At 41.7% G+C, this 21,710-nt stretch overlaps 1 protein-coding gene across 16 annotated transcripts in view; it reads left to right on the forward strand.

The window, feature by feature from the left end:
- The window catches only part of GRB10 (growth factor receptor bound protein 10), a 203,543-nt gene that overhangs the window by 46,867 nt on the left and 134,966 nt on the right, over positions 1-21,710 (forward strand). For 12 of the 16 annotated variants that reach the window (XM_032758035.2, XM_058444833.1, XM_032758034.2 and 9 more), the window contains one exon: positions 13,980-14,076. The exons of 1 other annotated variant lie outside the window; for it this stretch is intronic. In XM_032758035.2, coding sequence (XP_032613926.1) covers positions 14,026-14,076 — 51 coding nt within the window. In that variant the 5' untranslated portion in view covers positions 13,980-14,025. Of the gene's footprint in view, positions 1-13,979; positions 14,077-18,468; positions 18,569-21,710 lie in introns of those variants that run through there. 3 more of the 16 variants (XM_058444859.1, XM_058444854.1, XM_032758038.2) reach the window with 3 other exon arrangements.

Consider the following 21,710-nt stretch of genomic DNA (forward strand, 5'->3'; position numbering starts at 1 on the left):
GTTGAAAATGCATTCAGTGCTGGCAACACAGTAGACGGTGCCTGATTTAATGATGGTTTGACTCTTTTAATTTTTTGGTCTAATAATGCTTTGTGTTTTTGGCTTTTTGATGGTGCGAAATCGACAAGCGTTCGGTAGAAACTTTAACCCAATGGTAGGTTGTAAGGAGATTCTCAACTAAAAATGGGGTTACATCCTCATCAACTCATCATAAAGATGAAAAATCCTGAGTTGAACCATTGTCAAGTTGGGAACCATCTGTAGAGATTATCACTTCCTTGGAAGAAACCGGGTTCCCTGTGGAGCTTGTATGGTTTCACACTGCCACGTCCTACTCTCAGTGGCACCCAGGACAGCGTCCTTACAGCTCAGATACTGGACTTTGGGCCTGATTGGGAAGAGAGCAAATCACAGGCCTTGTTCAAGATTTGCCAAAAGAATGAGATTAAGATCTGATGCCACTATCTTCAGTATTTCCTAATTTAGCCAGAGAGCTTACTTTAGCGTCTAGAAAGTGTGATTAACTACTTTAGCGTCTAGAAAGAGTGATTAACTTTTTGAGGCCTTTAAAAAGTTTTCTTTAGGTAAAAAGATGTCTTCTGTGAGTTACTTGGGTTTTATTATAGGGACAAATGGTTTACCATTTAGTGTTGATTGGAATGACTTTGGAGCGCATTTAGTTTATAAAGTGTTTAAATCCGAGGGCTGTTTTATAGAGCATCTTTTATTTTTTTGGATAAAGTTCTAGCCGTTTTCCCAACAGTTATGAAATTCAGTATTTTTAGGCAGCAGAGACAGATCTGAGTGGTTTTGCTTTTCCTTCCCGTTGGCTTTATCTATTCCCAAAGGAAGACAGTGCTTCCGGACCAGTGGGGGTTATAGTTGGTAATGTGTTGTCGTGGTAATTGTTCCCTTCTTTGTCATAATTGATTTGGTCTCTTAATTTTTGTTTCTCTTCTTATAGTTTAAATGTACAAAGATCTATTCCTTGGAAGACACCCAAAGGCATTCGGTAATTCGTAAGAATTTGTAAAATTCAAGTATCAAGGATTCCAAAGGTAGAAACAAATCTTTAATGAATTTAGAAAAATATTAATATATTGGAGAACAATAAGTTCTTTTAAAAGGAACTCAATTTTAAATCTATATTTAAGTAATGTGCATTGCAAATTTAAAATTACAGTTGACTCTTGAACAACAGGGATTTGAACTGTGTGAGTCTATTTATGTGTGGAGTTTTTTTCAGTAATTACTAGAAAATTTTTTGGAGATTTGCAACAGTTTGAAAAATCTTACAGCATAGCTGAGAAATACCAGAAAAATTAAGAAAAGGCTATGTCATGAATGCACAAAATATATGTGGAAGACTAGGCTGTTACTGTAAAATATATACAAATCTATTATAAAAAAGTTAAAGTTTGTCAAAACTTACACAAACACAGACCATACATGGAGGCATTTGTTGACAGAAATGTAAAAAAACTCATGAAGGTGCTGTATGAAATCATCACTGCATAAAATTAACTGTAGTACATATTGCACTTAATTTCATAGTTATGAAAGAATTATTGTACTACTGTAATAATTCCACTGTTGCTGTGAGCTAAAATGTTGCAAGTATACACTTTAAATGCCATGTGATGCTAATCATCTCCATGTGAGAAGCTCCCTTTCCAGTAAATTGCTCATTGCATTAAAAAGTGACCTCTCGTGGGTCTTGTGTATTTTTCATGTTTAATGCAATACCGTAAGCTTTGAATAACACAGGGGACCCATACTAGTGAAACAGGAAGTGCTCCCAAAGAGCTTACTTTATTCTAAGAATACAGTATGTAACACCTATATAACATACAACATGTGTGTTGATGACTTTATGTTATTGATAAAGCTTCTGGTCAACAGTAGGTCATTAGTAGGTAAGTTTTTGGGGAGTAAAAAATTATACATGAACTTTTAACTGCATGGGGTGTTGGTGCTCCAACTCCTACCTTGTTCAGTGCTCAGCTGTGTAATGTTTGTTCTTCTCTCCCCATCCTTCTCCATGCCAATATTCCCGGGGTGCATAAAGGTAGGATGCTTTGATCTCTGGAGCATCTGATACTGCTCCCTCCCTGCCGTCCTTTTCTTTGACTCCAGCCTGCCGGCCTGTGATGGTTCTATGCGGTTTCTTTTCTTTTCCATGAGGTCCTGTGGTCGTGGTGTTGCAGCGCCTGCGTCCTAATCTGTATGATTGAGGCAGTACTCTGACCTGTTCCACAGTGTGTCTAGACTTCATTGCACACATGGGTTCCTCTTCTCTGCACACGCCTACCACAGAGTAGGGGCATCCACTCTTGGTGAATGCAGCTTGAGAAAGCTGCATGTGGAGGTAGCCTTCATCACCCCTCCTCTTTTCAGGACTAGAAAACTGGTGTTTTCCTCTGGTGAGGCTTTTAGGATGGAGGGATTCGAGGACCTCCTGCCTGTGGATAGCCTAGGCTGTTTTCTGTGGTTACCTTTGCTCAAGTTTTCTGTTGACTTTCTGGGTCTCAAATCAGTTGGATCACTGCATTAACAGTCCTGCCCTGGGCCTTCGTGTCTGTGTGTGGACCACAGCACAGCAGAAGGGAAGACCTTCTCTCCGACACCAGTGCTAGTGGTGAAGGTGCCTAGAAAGTGAAAATAAGTTTCTGGTATCGGCCTCTCCTGGTTCTCCTGAGTAGGATCTCGCTGTTGGGGTTCTGTGCTGTCCGCTTCAGGACTCAGGCTCTGGATTTGTGGAGAGCAGATGTGCAGCAGGAGTGACTGCTGGCCAAGTTACTTGGATTCTTTCTCATCGGTTGAGTGGGGATGGTGCTAGTGTCTCTGCACAGGTTTGTTGAGGGGACTTGATGCTTCCCACAAATGACAGTGGGGATGTGGCCACCATAAAGTGGTGCTGTGCTTCGCAGCGCTGCGTGATCTGACCCACACTTACATTTCAAAGCTATTGAAACAGATTCAGGATCATGTATTGATTTAAAAAATTTACTCTTTTCTGTCAGGAGGCTGACCAGACTACTGAAGTGGAAGGAACTGTAGATGCTTGAATAGAATATGCCACACAAGTCTTTTTCAAACTGCTGAGAATAAATAATCAAAGGTCATCCTCATACCTATGGTCACATATAGACCCTTGTACCTAATAATGTGCAGTTGGAAGCAATGAGGTCATGCTTTGCTGCAGATAATTAAAATAGCCCTTGAATCTGTGCCCTCTCCCCCGTCTCCCATCAATGCATTGTGGAAGAAAAGCGGAAATTGGTGTTCTAAAAGGCATTCTTCGTATTTGCATATGCCAAAAAACCCAAGAGTTTTTTTTTTTTAAGGCAGGAAGCAGAACAGGTACCGCTTTTAGTTAGAGATCTAGTACTTAGGATTCGGTTAGGGCATTTTAAGGAACCGAGTATAGTTTTTACTTCAAGCAGCGTAGTAGCAGCAGGTTCCCCCTTCCCAGCCCCCAGGAAGTGGGATATGATTCTTCAAAGCGTTACTGAATTTTTTCCCCAATATTTTCCCCCTGCAGACATCATAGAAACCAACAGTAATTTAAAGAAAAGAGTGGTGGTGCTTACCTTTGGAGACACCTGAGGAGCTTATAACACTATTACCCCCCACCCCCTCCCCATCCCGAGATTCATTTTCCTTGGTCTGGGACGCAGCCTGGGCATGCAGAGTCTTCCCCTTTCCCCCTAGTGATGTAATGTGCAGTCTAGTAGTTGGGACTGTGTCAGCAGTAGAATCATCCAAGGGCTTGCAGAAACACATGTTATGGGACCCCACCCCCTCCACTGAGTTTCTGGTTTAGTGGGTCAGGGTCTGGGCTCCAGAATTTGTATGTTATGTTAGCCCCCGGGTGATGCCCATGCTGTATGTCCAGGGACCATCATTTGAAAACCCTAGGACTTGTAGGATCCTGGTTAAGAGCATGGACTCCTGGACTGAGCTCCGTCTCCTTCATTGAGTCCCATCACCAGCCCTTGGGCCTTCATCTCAGCACTTCATTTTCCTGTTGTGATCAGTGGGAATGGATGCTGTGTGTGTGTGTTTGTGTGTGTGTGTGTGTGTGTTTACACATAGACAAATACATAAACAGCACTGAGCCAAGTGCCTGTTATTAATAGGTGCTTTGGAATCTTTCTTTCCTTCCCTTGACAAATTAATGGTCATTGATTCATTTTTCCGTCCAAGTCCGTTCACTTGCTTTGTATTGGTAGGTAGGTGGAGTTTGGGTTTTACTCAATTTCATCTTCACTGTTTATATTTTAAGTGTTTTTACTTTAGATGATTCTGATTTGGGTATGTATTTTTTTTTGTAAAAATTAAAATTTCAGTAATGTTCAAAATTTATTTCTTTACTGGCGTGCAAAAAATTACTGTATGATTAAAAATCATTGTATTTCATTGTTTAAAATTTTGTATGTTTTTCTTGACTATACATTTAAGAGATCTGTCTTTTATTACATTTCTTGGATTTTAATAAATTTTGTCATGCTTTGCTTTCCGATTTTTGACTGTATTTCCCTCTTTCTGGTTCAAGACGGATGGATTGGTGTTCATTTATTTTGTCTTTATAAAAGATGTGTTTCATGGCATGAGTTTTTCTTCTTTAATTTCTCTTGCTTCATTTTATTTGTCTTAACACATGGGGGTGTGCATTGTCCTAATTGTGTAGGACTGTATTGTATCTTTATTTCCTCCTTGAACCACTTATTTAGGCCAGAGCTTGTTTTTAATTTTCAAGTGCCTTAGTTTTTTTTTTTTTTTTTTTTTAACACATGTTACTAATTTCTGGTTTTCTTGTATTTGGCTGTAGCATGGAGCCCCTTGGCACATTGGCCTATGGTCCGTGTCTCAGTGCTGGACATTTGGAGTCCTGTCTGCAGCTGCATGCAGGCTGGGAGGAGGCAGCGTGTAACAGGTTTTTCCTTGGGGCCGTGTTCTGTAACTCCAGAGATCTTTGCATTCTTGTAAAATGCACTGCTCTTCTTTGTGGTTTAGTATTTTTAAAAAATAATGATTTTGCAAATGTTTATAAATATTTGCAAATGCGTGTTTTTCGTAAATATCAATTAATGCCTTCTCATTACTCATTATTCCAATGTTATTTCTTTGTCCTACATAATAGACCAACATCTGCAACAACTACTGTTCCTCTTTTTCTCCTTGAGACTCTCATAGTTTTTGTTGTTTGTGTTTGTTTTTAATGTTAACTTTTTATTGAAGTGTAAACTTTTTATTAAACTTGCTTCTAATTTTAGATCTATGTATTTTGATACTTTGCTGTTTGGAGGATAATACTGTTTTTGTTCATTATCAATTATGCTTTTAGCAATGCTTTTTAATATTTGGATTATGTTTCTTTGCTTTAAGTGACACTTGACTGTCATTGCTACCATTGCTTTTATTTTGTTTGCATTGTGTTTGGTTTTTATATCTGTCCATTCTGTCTTTTTCTTTTCTAGCTGCCTTTTTAAGGCTTTTCTATTTGCCTTGGGTATTTTTTTTTCACTAGAATGGTTTTGAATATTATTTTGAAAAGGAGAATTGGATGACTGACATTTACTGCTATGTCTTCTCTCTTCTGTTGCAAATTGTTTGGGTTTTGAATGAATGTGTCTTCATCTATTTTTCCCTTTGATGTTTAAAGAATTATTAGTTTCTTTTTATGTTTTTATTATGGCTTAGAATGTAAATATTGTTTTCCATTCTACATGTGATTATTTTAATATACCATGAACACTGCTCAATTATATTTTTCTTAATAAAGAATAGGATCTTCTGGCGTTTATGGAAGGTACAGCTTTTAAAAAAACAATTCTACGATGATTTAAGACTCAGAACGTCTTTCTAAAATTTTAAATTTTAAATTGAATTTTATTATTTAATCCGATCATCATTAATTATACAACTTACCCTTATTAGTCAGCAAATCTTTCTTGGGTCCCTTTTACTATGTGCTGTTCTGGGTATGGCAGGGAACAAGACTGAGTTCTTGAACAAGATGGAGTTTGTGACTGTCTCAAAAGTGAAGCTGTCAAGAAGTGGTTGTTGCCATGGAGAAGATACACCAGGGCGATGAGCTAGAATGGTGTGCCACTTGAATGGGTCAGGTGTGGCAGACACGCGACTGTCATCTGAGTGACTTGCAAGTGGGGGCCAGCGTTCTGGGGGAGAGAGGAGAAAGTCTGAAACACACGTTCAATGTAGATTTCCTAAGAATGCAGTAAAATGTTCTAGTAGTGTTAAATGCACGTTTTGGATTTGTGGCTCAATAACAAAAGAAAGGATTCGTGTGGCACAGTCACATGACTTTCCCTCCAGCCTCACACAGTTCCCGGGCTGGCTAGGTTCCTTTAAGCAGACGAGCTGTGTTTTCGAAGAGCGGGAGTCAAAGGAAGAGGTGGCATAAGAGCTGTGGTGTTTGCTGGGAATGTTTCTGGCTTTCCTGAGCCAGGGAGGGGAAGAGTGAGGACTGAGTGGTGAAGAGGGAATAGAAAGGGAAAGGCCAGTGGGCCAGCCTCTCTGTGCCCTGGACAGCACTTGGGTATGAAGGGGCAGGCATGGGAGGGGATGTGAGGGAGCAGGCCCTCCAACTGAAGTTGGTGACCCCGATGTTGACCATAAGCCCAAACACAGCTCTGCCCTATTTTCAAACTGTGGGTTTCAACCTGTTATCGGGTCTTGAAATCAAGTTAGTAGGTCATGAAAAGCGTTTTTAATAAATACAGTAGAACAGAAAAGGAGATATGAGAATGGATTGCATGGGTTCTTAGCATGCACTTAGCACGTTGCCATGTGTGATGAGCCACATGCCATGTGGGATAGACAGGGTGAGCATGGATTGGTCATGGATGTGTCATTTGGTCATCTGCTTACTGGCATTGGGTTAGAAGATGTCTATTTGACTATCTTTTCAGATAGGAGAGTAAATGCTCTACAGTTTAAATCCATCATAAACATGATTTGCAATTAGCTGTGAGGTGAGGGCCTAAGAGTATCATCTACAGTCTACCAGACTCTAGAGTTTCAGTTAGGAACACCCAATGTACTTTTCAGAAAAAGTGTTATTGGGTGCAACATTTTTCAAGTTTATGACCATTGTATCATTTTAATTTACCTAGTACAAGTTGCCCTAACATGGAAAAACAAAAAACAACCCATATAATCAGAAAAACAAAGACGTTCAACTTCAGCTGCTGGATCCAGAAGTGTAAATATTGGCATTGTTAAGAAAAATGTTGACTTCAGAATAAGTAAACTTTTGACTCTGCCTGAACGATTTTTCTGAACTATAGTCTAATAAAGAAGTTTAAGCTTTATGATGAAGATTATTTAAATTTTCATTAATTAAAATAAACAAATTTTAATACATTATTTATAATGGTAATCTTGCAAAGGAGGGTTTAACCTTCGACATTAAAAGGACAATGTGAAACCACCACAGCAAGCCAAACTTGTTAGCAGGCCCTTTTAATCAAGGGAAGCAAAAAGACAACAGATATTGATACAATTTCTTAATCATCTGACAACGGTCAATGAGAAAGTCTTTAGTTATTACAGACATAAAGCTGCTATCTATCTACTGGCTTATAAAACGATTCCTCATTATCTATGAATATGAATCACATATTTTAATAAATCAACTGATGATTTAGAATCTCAACTCTTTAAAGTAGCACAGTAGATGATCCAGTTGTATAACTGTAGGATGTTCAGAAGTGAGCTTTTTATCTGGGCATGGTGGTGAACTCCTCTAGTCCAATAAGTCCCAGCTGCCTGGGAGGCTAAGGATTGCTTGAGCCCATGAATTTGAGGCTGCAGCAAGCTTTGGTCACACCACTGCTCTCCAGCCTGAGTGACAGAGGGAGACCGTGTCCCTTAACATTCCATGTATGTATATACCACATTTTGTTTGTCTATTGATTAATTATCCATTAATTCATCAGTAGACACTTGGGTTGCTTCCACCTTTTGGCTCTTGTGAATAGTGCTGCTATGAACATGGGTATAGAAGTACCTGAGCCTCTGCTTTTGATTAGTTTGTATTATATGCTTAGAAGTGGAGTTGCTATTATATGCTTAGAAGTGGATCATATGTTAATTCTATTTTAATATTTTTGAGGAATCACCATATTATTTTCAACCATAGCAACACCATTTTGCATTCTTACCAGCAGTGCTCAGGGGTTCCAGTTTCTCCACAGCCTCACCAATACTTGTGGTTATTATTTTTTATATCAGTCAGCCTAATGGGTGTCAGGTGGTATCTTGTTGCAGTTCTGATTTGCATTTCCCTAATGACTAGTGATGTTGAGGACCTTTTCATGTGCTTTTTGGCCATTCGTATATCTTCTTTAGAGAAAAGTCTATTCAAGCCCTTTGTGCCTTTTTAGATTAGGTTGCTTATGTCTTTTGTTGTTGAGTTGTAGGCATTCTTTATTGTATTCGTCTGTGTTTTGTTTTGTTTTTTTTTTTTTTGAGGTAGAGTTTTGCTCTTGTCGCCCAGGCTGGAGTGCAATGGCATGATCTCAGCTCACTGCAACCTCTGCCTCTGGGTTCAAGCAATTCTTCTGCTTCAGCCTCCTGAGTAGCTGGGATTGCAGGCACCCGCCACCATGCCCGGCTAATTTTTGTATGTTTAGTAGAGATGGGGTTTCACCATGTTGGCCAGGCTGGTCTTGAACTCCTGACCTCAGGTGATCCGCCTGCCTCGGCCTCCCAAAGTGTTGGGATTACAGGTGTGAGCCACCACGCCCGGCCTAGTCTGTTGTTATATTGCTATAAAGAACTACCTGAGACTAGGTAACTTATAAAGAAGAGATAAAGAAGAGAGGTTTAATTGACTCACAGTTCCGCAGGCTGTACAGGAAGCATGGCTGGGGAGGCCTCAGGGAACTTAGACTCATGGCGGAAGGTGAAGGGGAAGGAGGCATATCTTACGTGGCAGGAGCAGGAGAAAGAGTGAAGAGGGAGGTGCTACACACTTTTAAACAGCCAGATCCCATGAGGACTTTATAATGAGATAGCACTAGGGGGATGGGGTTAGGCCATTAGAAACCACCCCCATGATCCAGTCACCTCCCATCAGGCCCCATCTCCAACGCTGGGGATTACAGTTCAACATGAGATTTGGGTGGGGACACAGAGCCAAACCATATCATTTATATATTCTGGGTTTTAATCCCTTATCAGATAAATGCTTTGTAAGTATTTTTTCCCATTCTATGTGTTGTCTTTACAATCTTTTGATAGCATCCTTTGATGCACAAACATTTTGAATTTTGGTGAAGCCCAGTTTATTTTTTCTTTGGCCTGCACCTTTGGTGTCATATCTGAGAAATCATTGTCATATTTAATGTCATGAAGATTTTTCCCTGTCTTTACTTCTAAGAGTTTTGTAGTTTTAGCTGTTACGTTTAGGTCTTTCATACATTTTCAGTTACTTTTTGCTTATGGTGTAAGTTTAGGGTCCAGCTTCATTTTGTTGCATGCTGATGTCCAGTTTTCCTAGGACCGTTTAAAAAAAATTGGTTATTTTTATGTTTTTGAAACAGTCTCACTGTTGCCCTGGTTGGAGTGTAGTGGCGTTATCACAGCTCACTGCATCCTCAACTCCTGTGCTTAATTGATCCTTCTGCCTCAGCCTCCCAATTAGCTGGGACTACAGTGCACATGACCATGCCTGGCTAATTTTTTAAGAGGCGGTGTTTCACCATGTTGTTCAGGCTGTTCTCAAACTTCTGGGCTCAAGTCTCTGCCTCCCAAAGTGTGGGGTTTACAGGCATGAGCCAACACACTCAGTCTCCAGAACCGTTCATTTATTGAAAAGACTGTCTTTTCCTCAGCGAATGGTGTTGGCATCCTTATTGAAAATCAGTTGACCATATATGTGAGGATTTATTTCTGGGCTGTCTGTTTTATTCCACTGGTGTATGTTAGTCCTTATGTTAGTACCAGACTGTTTTGATTACTGTAGCCTGGTAGTAAGTTTTTTTTTGTTATTGTTGTTCATTTTGTTTTGTTTTTTTTTTTTTTGAGATGAAGTCTGGCTGTTGCCCAGGCTTGAGTGCAGTGGCGCAATCTCGGCTCACTGCAACCTCCACCTCTCAGGTTCAAGCAATTCTCCTGCCTCAGGCTCCCAAGTAGCTGGGATTACAGGCTGCATACCACTACACCTGGCTAATTTTTGTAGTTTTAGTAGAGATGAGGTTTCACCATGTTGGCCAGGCTGATCTCGAACTCTTGACCGCAAGTGATCCACCCACCTCAGTCTCCAAAGTGCTAGGTTTACAGGCATGAGCCACCATGCCCAGCCGTTAGTAAGTTTTGAAATCAGGAAGTGTGAGTTCTCCATGTTGTTCTTTTTCAAGATTGTTTTGGCTGTTCAGGTCCCTTGAGAAGCCATATGAATTTTAGGATGGCTTTTTCTTTTGTTTGTTTTTTTGTTCTTTCTCTTCCAGTTTTTTTTTTTTTTTTTTCTGTAGTTTACTCAAAAGGCAGACAAAAAATCTTTCATTGTCATAATATTATATAAAAATCTTTTTCAAAAGAGAAAACGAAATTTCATGTTTGTATTAGTACATCTTTAATGCTAAAGCCACTTTTTAGTAAAACTTTATAATCTGTCTAGTTTTAATGTTTTTATTAGTTTTAAATAGTTTGACCATAAGGTAAGATTTTCATAAACTTTTTTAGAGTCCTTTACAATTTTTCACTGAATAGCAGATCAATTTTTTTAAGGAAACCCTGTTATTCAGACACATGGGCCCATGTTCTGGCTCTGCAGCAGTGTGCTTTCATTTTAATGTTCAACCTACAGAAAAACCTAAATCATCCCCTTTCAATCTTAGCCAGCTTGCTCACAGAACTTCACAAGATCAGCCCTTCACACACCCTCAGCTCTGTTTCTGCAAAAAAATGCCAGTAGGATATTGATAGGGATTGCATTGAATTTGTAGATTGCTTTAGGTAGTATTTCATCTTAACAATATTAGTTACTCCAACATAGTGTATCTTACCGTTTATTTATGTCTTTATTCTTTTAGCAGTGTTTTAGTTTTCAGTGTACAAGTAGTTCACCTCTGATCACATGTATTTCTAAATATTTTGTTACTTTTGATGCTATTGTAAATGGAATTGTTTTCTTAATTATCTATTGGATTGGTCTTAATTTATAAACACAAATGGTGTTTGCATGTTCACTTTGTATCCTGTACCTTTGCTGAACTTATTTACTAGCTCTGATAATTTTTTATTATGGAATCTTTAGGGTTTTTACATGTAAGATTATGTCATATATCATCTCTGAACCTTGGTGATTTTAGTTCTTCCTTTCCAATTTGGATGCCTTTTATTTCTTTTTCTTGTCTCAGTGCTCTGGCCAATACTATGTTGAATAGAAGTGGTGAAAGTTGGCGTGCTTGTCTTGTTCCTGATCTCAGGGGAGAAGCTTTTCATCTTTCACCATTAAGCATGATGTTAGCTGTGGATTGGTTACATTTTATTAGAGACCAGAGATAGCCTAGCCCTCTTACTATATCTAACTGTAGTTTACTTGTCCCAAGGAAACTGTTCCACTGGGCTAATGGGACACACATTTTCCTGGCTGAGAAGCAATCTCCTTTGGCAAATACTTTCAAAGGTGATATTTAGATAATAAAAGTGGCATATTGAGTGATATTTTTGACAGTCTTAACACACATTAAGTTTGAAACTTCAGGGAGAAAATAAGAACATATTTCAATATGTCAAACACATCCAGGAATTCCAGAAGGCGTATTAGTCAGGGCCAGTGAGTCTCCACGGATGAGCTGGGAGACTGGGAGATGACCACAGCAGGGAGGCATGCGGCATGCATGGGGGGTGTGGGCAGCCTGGTGGGATGCGGCAGAACTGTCACCCAGCGGGCAAGGTGGCCAAGAGGACACTCCTTCCTCTCCCAGGCCCTCAGAGATGTGGGAGAAGGGGAGAGAAACAGGTCCCTGCAGTTAGGGGAGAAGGCAGAAGGAGTGTTTAGAGATGGGGCTAGGACATGGGAGGCGTTGGGATGAGGTAGAGAGTGAGGAGACACACAAAGACTGTGTTTGCTGGTGTGGAAGGCAGAGGCCGCCTGGCTGCCCGCAGGAGACATCCAGGCATGGTCCTGCCATCTGGCAGCAAATGATTTGGGGCACTGATCCACCTCAAGGGCTAGGGGTGACGGCCTGTCCAGTGAACCCAAACCTATATGTGTATGAAAATAAATAAATATATATTTAAATATATAAATATTTATATTCATATGTGTTCAGTATATAAAGATTTATTTTAAGGAACTTGCAAGTCTGAAATCTGCAGAGCAGGCAGACTGGAAACTCACGCAGGAGTTTGCTGCAGTCTTAAGCTAAATTCTTGTTTCTCTAGGAAATCTCAGTGTTTGCTCTTAAGGCCTTCTGTGGACTGGGTAATGCCTCTGTTAAGGGTCATTTCCTTTAAGCCAAGTGACTGTAGACATTAACCACACCTACAGAATACCTTCATGGCAACAGCCAGACTGGTGTTTGACTAAGTGACTGGGAATTAGAGCCTGGGCTGTTGACGTGTAACACCAGCTACCCCGAGGACAGGCTGACTGTGAGCCGGAGAAGGCTGAGGCCTTGGGACTGCTGGTCGTGGCAGAGGTGAAGGGTGGATGTGGCCACAGTTCTCACTCAGTAGGTTGGGGACGTCTGAGCCAGGTCATGGACATGCTCCCTTCATTGTGCCAGTACTTCCACTGCTGTTGACCGCTTCCTTTCAGCCCCAGCAAAGTGTTCTGGGGCATTCTTTGGTGATTTGAGGGATTCTAGAGAAACTCTTGCAGAAAACATGGTTGGTAGTAAATTTTACAGATCTGGGATGCGTCTGTTCCTTTTAGCTGTGATGAGAATTTCGTAGTGATTTTATATTTTGGGTCTGTGTTAGTTTATAGTAAGGCTGTCATAACAAAGTGCCACAGACTGGGGAGGGGGCGAGGGGACTTAAACAGCAGAAGTCCCATTTCCCGCAGTCCTGGATACTGGAAGTCCATGATCAAGGTATCAGCTGATTTGGTTTCTCCAGAGGCCTCTCTCCTTGGCTTGCAGATGTTCATTTTCTCAAGGTGTCCTGACGTGGTCTTCTCTCTGTACAAGTCTGTGTTCTGATATTCTCTTCTTACAAAAACACCGCTTGTATTGGATTAGGGCCCACGCTAATCATCTCATTTTAACTTAATGACCTGTTTAAAGACCCTCCTTCCAAATACAGTCACGTTCTGAGGTACTAGGGGTTAGGGCTGCAGCTTAGGAACTTTGGGAGGATACACTTCATCCCATAACAGGGTCTTGTCTTGATTTTTGTTGTTGTTATTCTGATTGTTAGAATTAATATCCTTCATTTTATTCGGTACTAGGTGCCGTGGCCCACAGGGGAGAGTGTGGAATGAGTTTGTCAGATTGGATGTCCACTGAGAATTCCGATTTGTTCTATGGCTGGTGGAGCTAGTGTTCACTCAAATGATGTTCTGTGGTCCTGGCCCCAAACACACACACACAACCCCTTCCAGGCTTCTTTAGAGTTTGTCTGAATCCCTGTTTGTGAAAGCATGATGAAGTTTGCAGGGTGTTAATAGATGGTATAGGGAAGAAGGGTGAGGCAGTGCAGGAGAGTGCTGAGAATGTGTGAGTTAAATTTAGAGGGTCTGATGTCACCCTCACCACTCTGGGCACCCTTCTATCCCACAGACTTTTGACCTCACAGTTGACCTCTCAGGGCCCCATAGTTGGGGACCATCTTTGCATGTCATCAAAAAGCTGGTGCCCCGAGCAAGTGTCCTTACTGAACCTACAAGCTAAGGCCAAGAGCTGCCCATTCAGACATGTCACACTTGAACCAGCCATAAGTAGTGGATTTTTTTTTTTTTTTCTGGCTCGGCTTCTCACAGTCTGTCTTTATTCCAGGTGCTGCAGCGCAGTAAATGTAATTTGAAGAAGGCAGAAGGAACCCATGGCTTTAGCCGGCTGCCCAGATTCCTTTTTGCACCATCCGTACTACCAGGTATGGGCGAGCACGTATATCTGATCCTGGCCCAATGGTGCTGGTCGAGGGCCAGGGCACACATGTCGCCAGCAGCCATGGATCGTTTCTGTAGCTCTCAGGTCACTAGGACACGCTGGAGCAGGGGCTGGTGACAAGTCCTATGGTGCAGAGGCCCACTGCCCTTTCTGCCTTGGTCTTCTGTGTCTTGCTTTGCCTTGTAAGATAGCGTGGTCATATTCCCATTTGACTGTGCATACTTTTCTAAAAGAGTTTGGTTGTAGTACAGAGTTGCCCACTGAGAGCCGGGCTTCCATGTTTGGAATGAAGCAAGCACTGTGTTTTTCACCTTCTGGGTCGAGCCAGACACTCCTGATGACAGGTTCTGCAGTGATGGTGGATGTCGGGACATTCACCTGGAGACGTGCTCACGTGTGAGGGAGTGGGAAGGAGAAAGGGCTTGGTGTCTTAACAGATGTTCTAGAGGGAGTCCTCTCCACAGATTGCCTCTTTCCTTTCCTGAGAGCCCTAGGTGGAATTTTGTGGGAGAACAAGTTCATTTCTGTTCCTTCACTTTCTCTAGCTCTTCTTCATGGGCTGCTAGAACAGTTTCATCTGCAAGTTCTCTTCATCTTCTGAAACAGATTTTATTTGAACTTTCACTTGGTGGTGTAGACGGATTCATTTTTAGGGGATGGTCTTTGGTTCTTTAGATTAGATTCGCGAATCGTGGTTCATCCTTACTCGTGCTTTTGTCATTGGAAGTACTTATTCCATCTCTCCCAGGCCTGTGACTTTTCAGCTGGAGCAGTCCTAGGTTTGGAAGTCCTTTCATATGCTCTGGCTTTGGTCAGGTTTTTGCACTTCTCTGAACTTACTATTTTCTCTCTTAGTCTGTGAAGTCTCTTTTTAGCTACTGTGATGAGAAATTGCCTACAGCATTATGGCTTCAAAAAGACGCCTTGGAACATTTTTTTTTTTTGGTATCTAAGTGAAGCAAACCTTCGAAGAAAGGCTGAAGATTAGGAATACCATTCATTCTAATCATCGAATGTGACACAAAGCCAAAGTTGGTTACAAGCCAGAAAAGAGGATTAAAACCTTAGTGAACTGCAAAGTTTGGTGGTGACCCTTGGGTCTGTATAGTTTGTGAACTCTGGAAAAGGCATCTGCCTCTGCCTCTGCATAATTGTTTTCTTGTTCTTAAAGAGGCTGTGGTTGCCTCCCCCATTGATTAAAGCTCTGTGCTGCACCCATGGGTCATGAGTCCAGTTCTCGTGTGGCCAGTTAGCGTCAGCTAGTTGTCCGGGCCCGACTGCACCCTTCACCCCTGACTGCCACTTCCTACTCAGTCCCAAGAGAGTGCAATCAGCAAGCTCAAAGAACAACATCCCCAAGGGAAAGTCTCTCTGAGGTCATTTTAGTAGTGCTGCCCTCAGCTGGGTATAGAGTAGGCTTTTGGGGCCAGATAATGGCCACAGAGGTTCTGTCAGCTTCCCCTCCCTTCCTGGCATTTCCAGTTTCCTGCTGGTACCTACAGAAGTGGCAGACGTGCAAGATGAGTCAGTTCCTCCCTTGATGGCCTTGTTAGGTGTTTGTAGTCACCGATGCCCCAGGCTGCTTTCCTGGAGCCAGGAAGCCAGGAAGGAAGGGTGGGCTTTCCCTGCTATGTGCTGTCATGCTTTGAGGAAATACTCATTGCTTCTCAGGGCCATTTGAAAGCCCTGTCTTACTCTTTAAACAATCTGACAGCAAGACTTGGCAGCATATGTCCCTTGTTCCTGGAAAATAAGATGACAGTTCCAGAATTTCTCAGAATATGGGATGATTTACAATGGGTTCCAGTCTTGAGCAATCGTAATTATATAATAATAATTAGATAAATCTCCGGAGTTTTATAGAGAAAAATTTATTCTTAAAACCTTCAACTTACAAATAATTTTCCAATTCTAGCTGTTCACTTGCAGCAGTGTCTTGGATTAGATAGATGGTTCAGTCTGTGAGTCACTGATGTGATTTTTAAAATATGCATAGAAGCACCAAAATTACTGTATGCATTTAATCATCCTGCTGTTGGAGGGCAGCAGTTGGGGAGGGGTTCTGGCAAGGTTGGGGATGACCCACTTCACTTTTAAGACTTAAGGTTTTCCTTTAGAATGTGACACATTGTAATTCTCTGACCTTGGAGAAATCCTGCAACTTTCCCTACCGCAGTTTCCATACAGAAGTTTTGGTAGAAAAGGGTTAATGGTATCCGGGTTGTGGCGAGGATTAAAGGAAATATGTCTAAATTCCCCGGCACCTGGTCATCCTTTAGAAGCTGAGTCAAGGGCTGTGATCTTTAATTCTTTGGATCTTGATAGAGCACCAGCCAGGTGCCAGGCACATGTTTTGGGCTAGGGTGCCAGCTTTGAGCTCGGCAGACAGATCTTTGGGGCCCCTGGATCCTAGTGGAGGAGACAGACATGGAACAACTGGCAAGTGAGATAGTTGTGAATAATGATACTAATTCTGAAGCAAATAAAATGGGACAACGGGAGAGAGTGGGCCGGCTGCCTTGGTCTTCGGGGGGTCTCCGTTAATAGGGTCCTATAGCTCATTGTCTGACGTTTTAAAATCAAAAGGTCTTAAGCAAGAAATTTCCTCACTTACTATGCCACGGCAGAGTCCAGTGTGACCTGTCCAGAGCTTTGCCGAACACAGGGTCTGCCCTGGAAGTGGGATGGGGTTTATGGGGCTCCCTCTGGGCCCTGCACATCTGTGTTCATCGATGTGGACACTGTGTTATCATTCTCCCTTCCCAAAAACTCCCAATTCTTAACCATGTCCAGCCTCCAGGCTTTTGAAGAAGGGATTATGCACCTATGACAAAAGTTATGGTAAATAAAAGCAACATGTATTATCTTTCAGAAAAATGCAAAATAGGAAATAAAATGCGCTTGGCTACAAACTTCCGTACACAATGTTGAACTGAGCGTTAGAAATGAAACAACTTGCGTGTGAATTTTATATAAGTGATTAAATTTACTGTTGAATTTCCAAAAGCAATGTTTTTATTTTCATAGTTTCCTGATTTCTGAATTAAAAACAATCATGCTTAGAAATGAGCTGTCTTAGAAACTTTCCTTGCCATCCTGCCCTGCAGAGCCTCAGCTTTTGGTGGAGATATGAGCAACAGCGTTAGTGGACATACACGTTGTCCAGGCCCAGGACACCACAAGGTGTGTGTTGTGGTTCCATTTCAGTGCTGTCTCCCTGAACCTTCAGGCAGGGAACCTGCTCTTCTAGTGCAGGGCTTGATGAACTGCAACCTGCTTTTGCAGATAAAGTTTTATTGGAGGCTGGTCATGGTGGCTCACGCGTGTAATCCCAGCACTTTGGGAGGCAGAGGCGGGTGGACCACTTTAGGCCAGGAGTTCGAGACCAGCTTGGCCAACATGGGGAAACCCTGTCTCTGTCGAAAATACAAAATTCAGCCAGGCGTGGTGGTGCACACCTGTTATCCCAGCTACTCAGGAAGCTGAGGCAGGAGAATCGCTTGAACCCAGGAGGTGGAGGTTGCAGTGAGCCAAGATCACGCCACTGCATTCTGGCCTGGGCAAAAGAGCAAGACCCGGTCTCAAAAAATAAAATAAAATAAAGTTTTATTGGAACTCGGCCATTGGTTTTTGTATTGTTTGTGGCTGCTTCCAAGCCCCATCAGCAGAGTTGGGTAGTGTTTGGCCGTTTACAGAAAAAACTTTTTTCTGGGACACTGACTGCTAGAATGAACCTTTTTGGATGGACAGAGGCTCAAGGGGACCTCCTTGTATCAGCTCATCTCCTCCCCATTTTCTGGGTTAGAAATAGTTCTCAGATGAGACTTCATCTGCTGATCACATACAGCTTTGGATTTTCTGTTGGGTGCCCTAGATTCCTTAATCTTTTGGCAGTGCGTGGAGGAGCTGAAATATGACATCATCTCTGAGAGTTGATTTGGGCTGAGTTCCTGGAAATGAATACCATCCCCAAAGTCTGTCACTGTTGTTACTATTATTTTTAGTGAAAGAGTGATTCTGTAGTTTTTCATTTTTAAATACTACTTCCCCCATACTTTGGCTAAAGGACATTTTATTAGACTACATTTTCTTTAAGGAATTTGTTGATAGTACCTGCCACTCTTAACCCTTGAGGTAGGAAGTTACGAAGATCATTTGAAATGTCTCTCTTTAAATTGTATTTGACTGTTCCAGCTGATAGGACATTTACCTAAAATGGTTTTCCAAGTCATTTAAGGTTATGATTCTGAACTTAGGAACAGGGACTATGTTATGGAGATATTTTGTGAGGTAAAACAGGCAGTGTGCTGACTACTATTCACCTGCATGGCTGTAGGCATGGTGTTTAAATTCTCCACATTTCTTCTATTTTCAGCATCATTGTGAGAATTGGAGGACACTTATATAAAGCCTTTGGCATTGTGCTTAGCACACAAAAGACCCTGTTAACTGTGAGCCACTATTGGGATGAGCTGGTATGTGATTTTTTTTTAAGAGTGTAGAATTATTTTTAAGAATGTAAGTTTTTTTTTTTTTAAGTGATTTGTGTGATACCTATGTAAATTTGAGATTATAATCTTTTTAAGTCTTTAAAATCATGTGAATATTCACTTAAAACAAATAGATGGCATTTGGTTTGGGAAAATACTTTTCATTGATCTGGCAAATTGCTGTTAACTGGCTTTATTTATTTAAATCCTAGGTAGTTAATTACATATTAGTAAATAGTTTATACTTTCTGTAACTAACAGAATCAGTTGAAAACTCTATTCTTTAAATGTTCTAAGTAACTTTGACTAATTTGTTTATTCGCTTACCATTTTATGAAGAGTTGATTGGTAGACCATGGCTGGGTATTAGGGTACCAGGTGAACAAGATGTCAACCCTGCCTGCAGGGAGCTCCCAGCCCTGGAGGGAGACAGGTACAACAACCAACCGTGGACCACTGTGGCCTGGGATGCTGTCAGTGGTGTGCTTTGTGCAGACAAGTAGAGGGGAGGATGATTAATCCCCCACCCCATGTCATTTCCTGCTAGAACTGTAAAACTTACATAGTCGACAGCCTGCAAGCTGACCACTCAGAGGCTGGCAGTGGGGAAAAGATTAAGCTCTTTCTGTGTACTTGCCTTGTCTTCAGCCTTCCACCAACTCTGTGAATTGGGTACCTTCATGATACCCATTTTATAGATGAGAAAACTGAGGTTTTTACCATATGCTGGTCATCATGCTGAGGACTTTACTTGGATTTTCTCTCCTGCCAATGCTACGCGGTGGGGACCTTCATGTTCTCCCCTTTACCGATGAGATTATCAAAGCAGAGAAAGGCCATCCCTCCTACTGAGTAACAGAGGTACATTCATCTCTGTGAAGTGTGCGTATGCTTAATGTTGGTGAGACTAAGGAGAACAAGTTTTTGTCCAAATGCCAAAATCTCCTCCTCAGAATAATTATAATAAAACGTTGAATTTATATCCTGCAATTTTGGACTTATTGAATTTCTTTGATCATGAAATGCCGTAAGTCAGTTTTAACAACAGCTTTTCCGTTGAAATAAAGATTATTATGTATTGTCCCTAAATGTGTCATGTGTGCTGATCGTAAGGTGTTTGCATTTTTAAAATGTTAAAATGGGGAGTGGGGCATGTCTTAGAATCAATGAAATGTGACAGATAAGTAAATAAATGGAAATAAAAATACATAAATATGTATATATTTATTCTCAACGCTTTTCTTTTTAATGCCTAAATCTTCTCAAACGTCATCATCCTCTTAAGTGTGGGCTTAAAGTCTGATTTCTTTCGAATAATATAAACAACTGTATTTACCACGTATTTTCTATGTATTGTTTTTATTTTTTATTTTTTTTGAGACAGAGTCTCACTCTGTCACCTAGGCTGGAATGCAGTGGCGCAGTCTCAGCTCACTGCAACCCCCACCTCCCTGGTTCAAGCGATTGTCCTGCCTCAGCCTCTCAAGTAGCTGGAATTATAGGCAGGCACCATCACACCTGGCTAATTTTTGTATTTTTAGCAGAGACAGGGTTTCGCCGTGTTGGCCAGGCTGGTCTTGAACTCCTGGTCTCAAGTAGTCTGCCCATCTTCTGCCTCCCAAAGGGCTGGGATTATAGGGGCGAGCCACTGCACCCAGGCTGTGTTATTTTTGTCCCCTCTCTGGTACTGTGGCAAATACTCTGAATGTGTTATTTGTTCTGTTTCTTTTTTCAAGGAAACCAGGGCTTGCAGATATTGGTAAGTTGCCCAAGGTCACACAGCTTGTATGGGATAGATCAGGGATCAGGCGTGCGGGGTCAAGCCTGAAGCCTGTGTCCTTAACCATTCCACTGTCTGCTTTTTCCTTGGCACCGTGTGCTTGGCTGTGCAGCTATCTGTTTGATTGATTGGGGGTGCTAGAGTTAATTATCTTTTTAGTAAGATTTCATAAGCAGTGGAGGAACAGAACACATTATTGGTCTATGACTTTGCACTGCCTTTGAGAAGGACATATCTAATCATGGATACCTATATCCCACTTCTGTTTTCCTCCTACTTATCATGGGGGTTAAATCCCCACAGAAATATTTGTGTTCTTTTAATTTTCCATCCCATGAAAGTTCAATGTTAGTAATCAACTTTCCCTTTGCCATCTGCCCAGAAGCTACTATGAAATCACTTATCAAAGTCTTTGTTTCTGTTTTACTTATGAGACCAGATGGTTGCCTCTTCAGTTGTAAAGTGTCAAAGTTTCTATTAGACCTACAAAAACCAAACTTACCTGCTGTGTGTGCATGTCACTGTATTTGTCCACACTCACCCTGCTATAAAGAACTACCTGGGACTGGGTAATTTATAAAGAAATGAGGTTTAATTGACTCATAGTTCTGCAGCCTGTGCAGGAAGCATGGCTGGAAGGCCTCAGGAAACTTACAATCATAGCAGAAGCAAAGGGGAAGCTGGCAAGTCTTATGTGGCTGGAGCAGGAGGAAAAGAGCACAAAAGGGGAGGTGCTACACACTTTCCAACAATCAGGTCTCGTGACAACTTACTGTCATGAGAATAGCAAGGGAGACATCTGCCCCCATGATCCAGTCACCTGCCACCAGGCTCCTCCTCCAACCTTGGGGATGGACATGAGATTTTGGCCGGGGATACCAATTCAAACCATATCAGTCGCCACTACAGCAGGCAGGGCAGGCAGCAGGCAGGGCAGGCAGCAGGCAGGGCAGGCACCAGGCAGGGCTACCTTGTGGGAGTGTTTTTCCAGGAGAGATGGCAGTATCAAGTGCACGCAGACTTGGAAAGGCATCATGGTGTACCTGGTTGGAGCGTGAATCCTTGATTCAACTGTTTTCTTTGCAGAGAGTCATATTACTTGATTACCAAAGGGAAGGGAACTCATGACCCTCAGGGACAGGCTGTTTATCTGTGATCAGAAGATGGGCCTCCTGTAACATTGACTGTGCTCCCTTCTGGCCTTGTCAGTAACGCAGAGCAAATCACTTCTGTCTCTCTGCATTTGAAGTTACGTGTCATTTACCCACCTAGCCCCCAGCTCCCTCAGGCATCCTTCTTTTGTCGGGGTTTGTGGCACTTTTTCCTGTTTCCTTTCTCCTGTTTTGC

Source organism: Hylobates moloch, unplaced genomic scaffold, assembly GCF_009828535.3.
Source record: "Hylobates moloch isolate HMO894 unplaced genomic scaffold, HMol_V3 SCAFFOLD_1, whole genome shotgun sequence".
NCBI lineage: Eukaryota > Metazoa > Chordata > Mammalia > Primates > Hylobatidae > Hylobates > Hylobates moloch.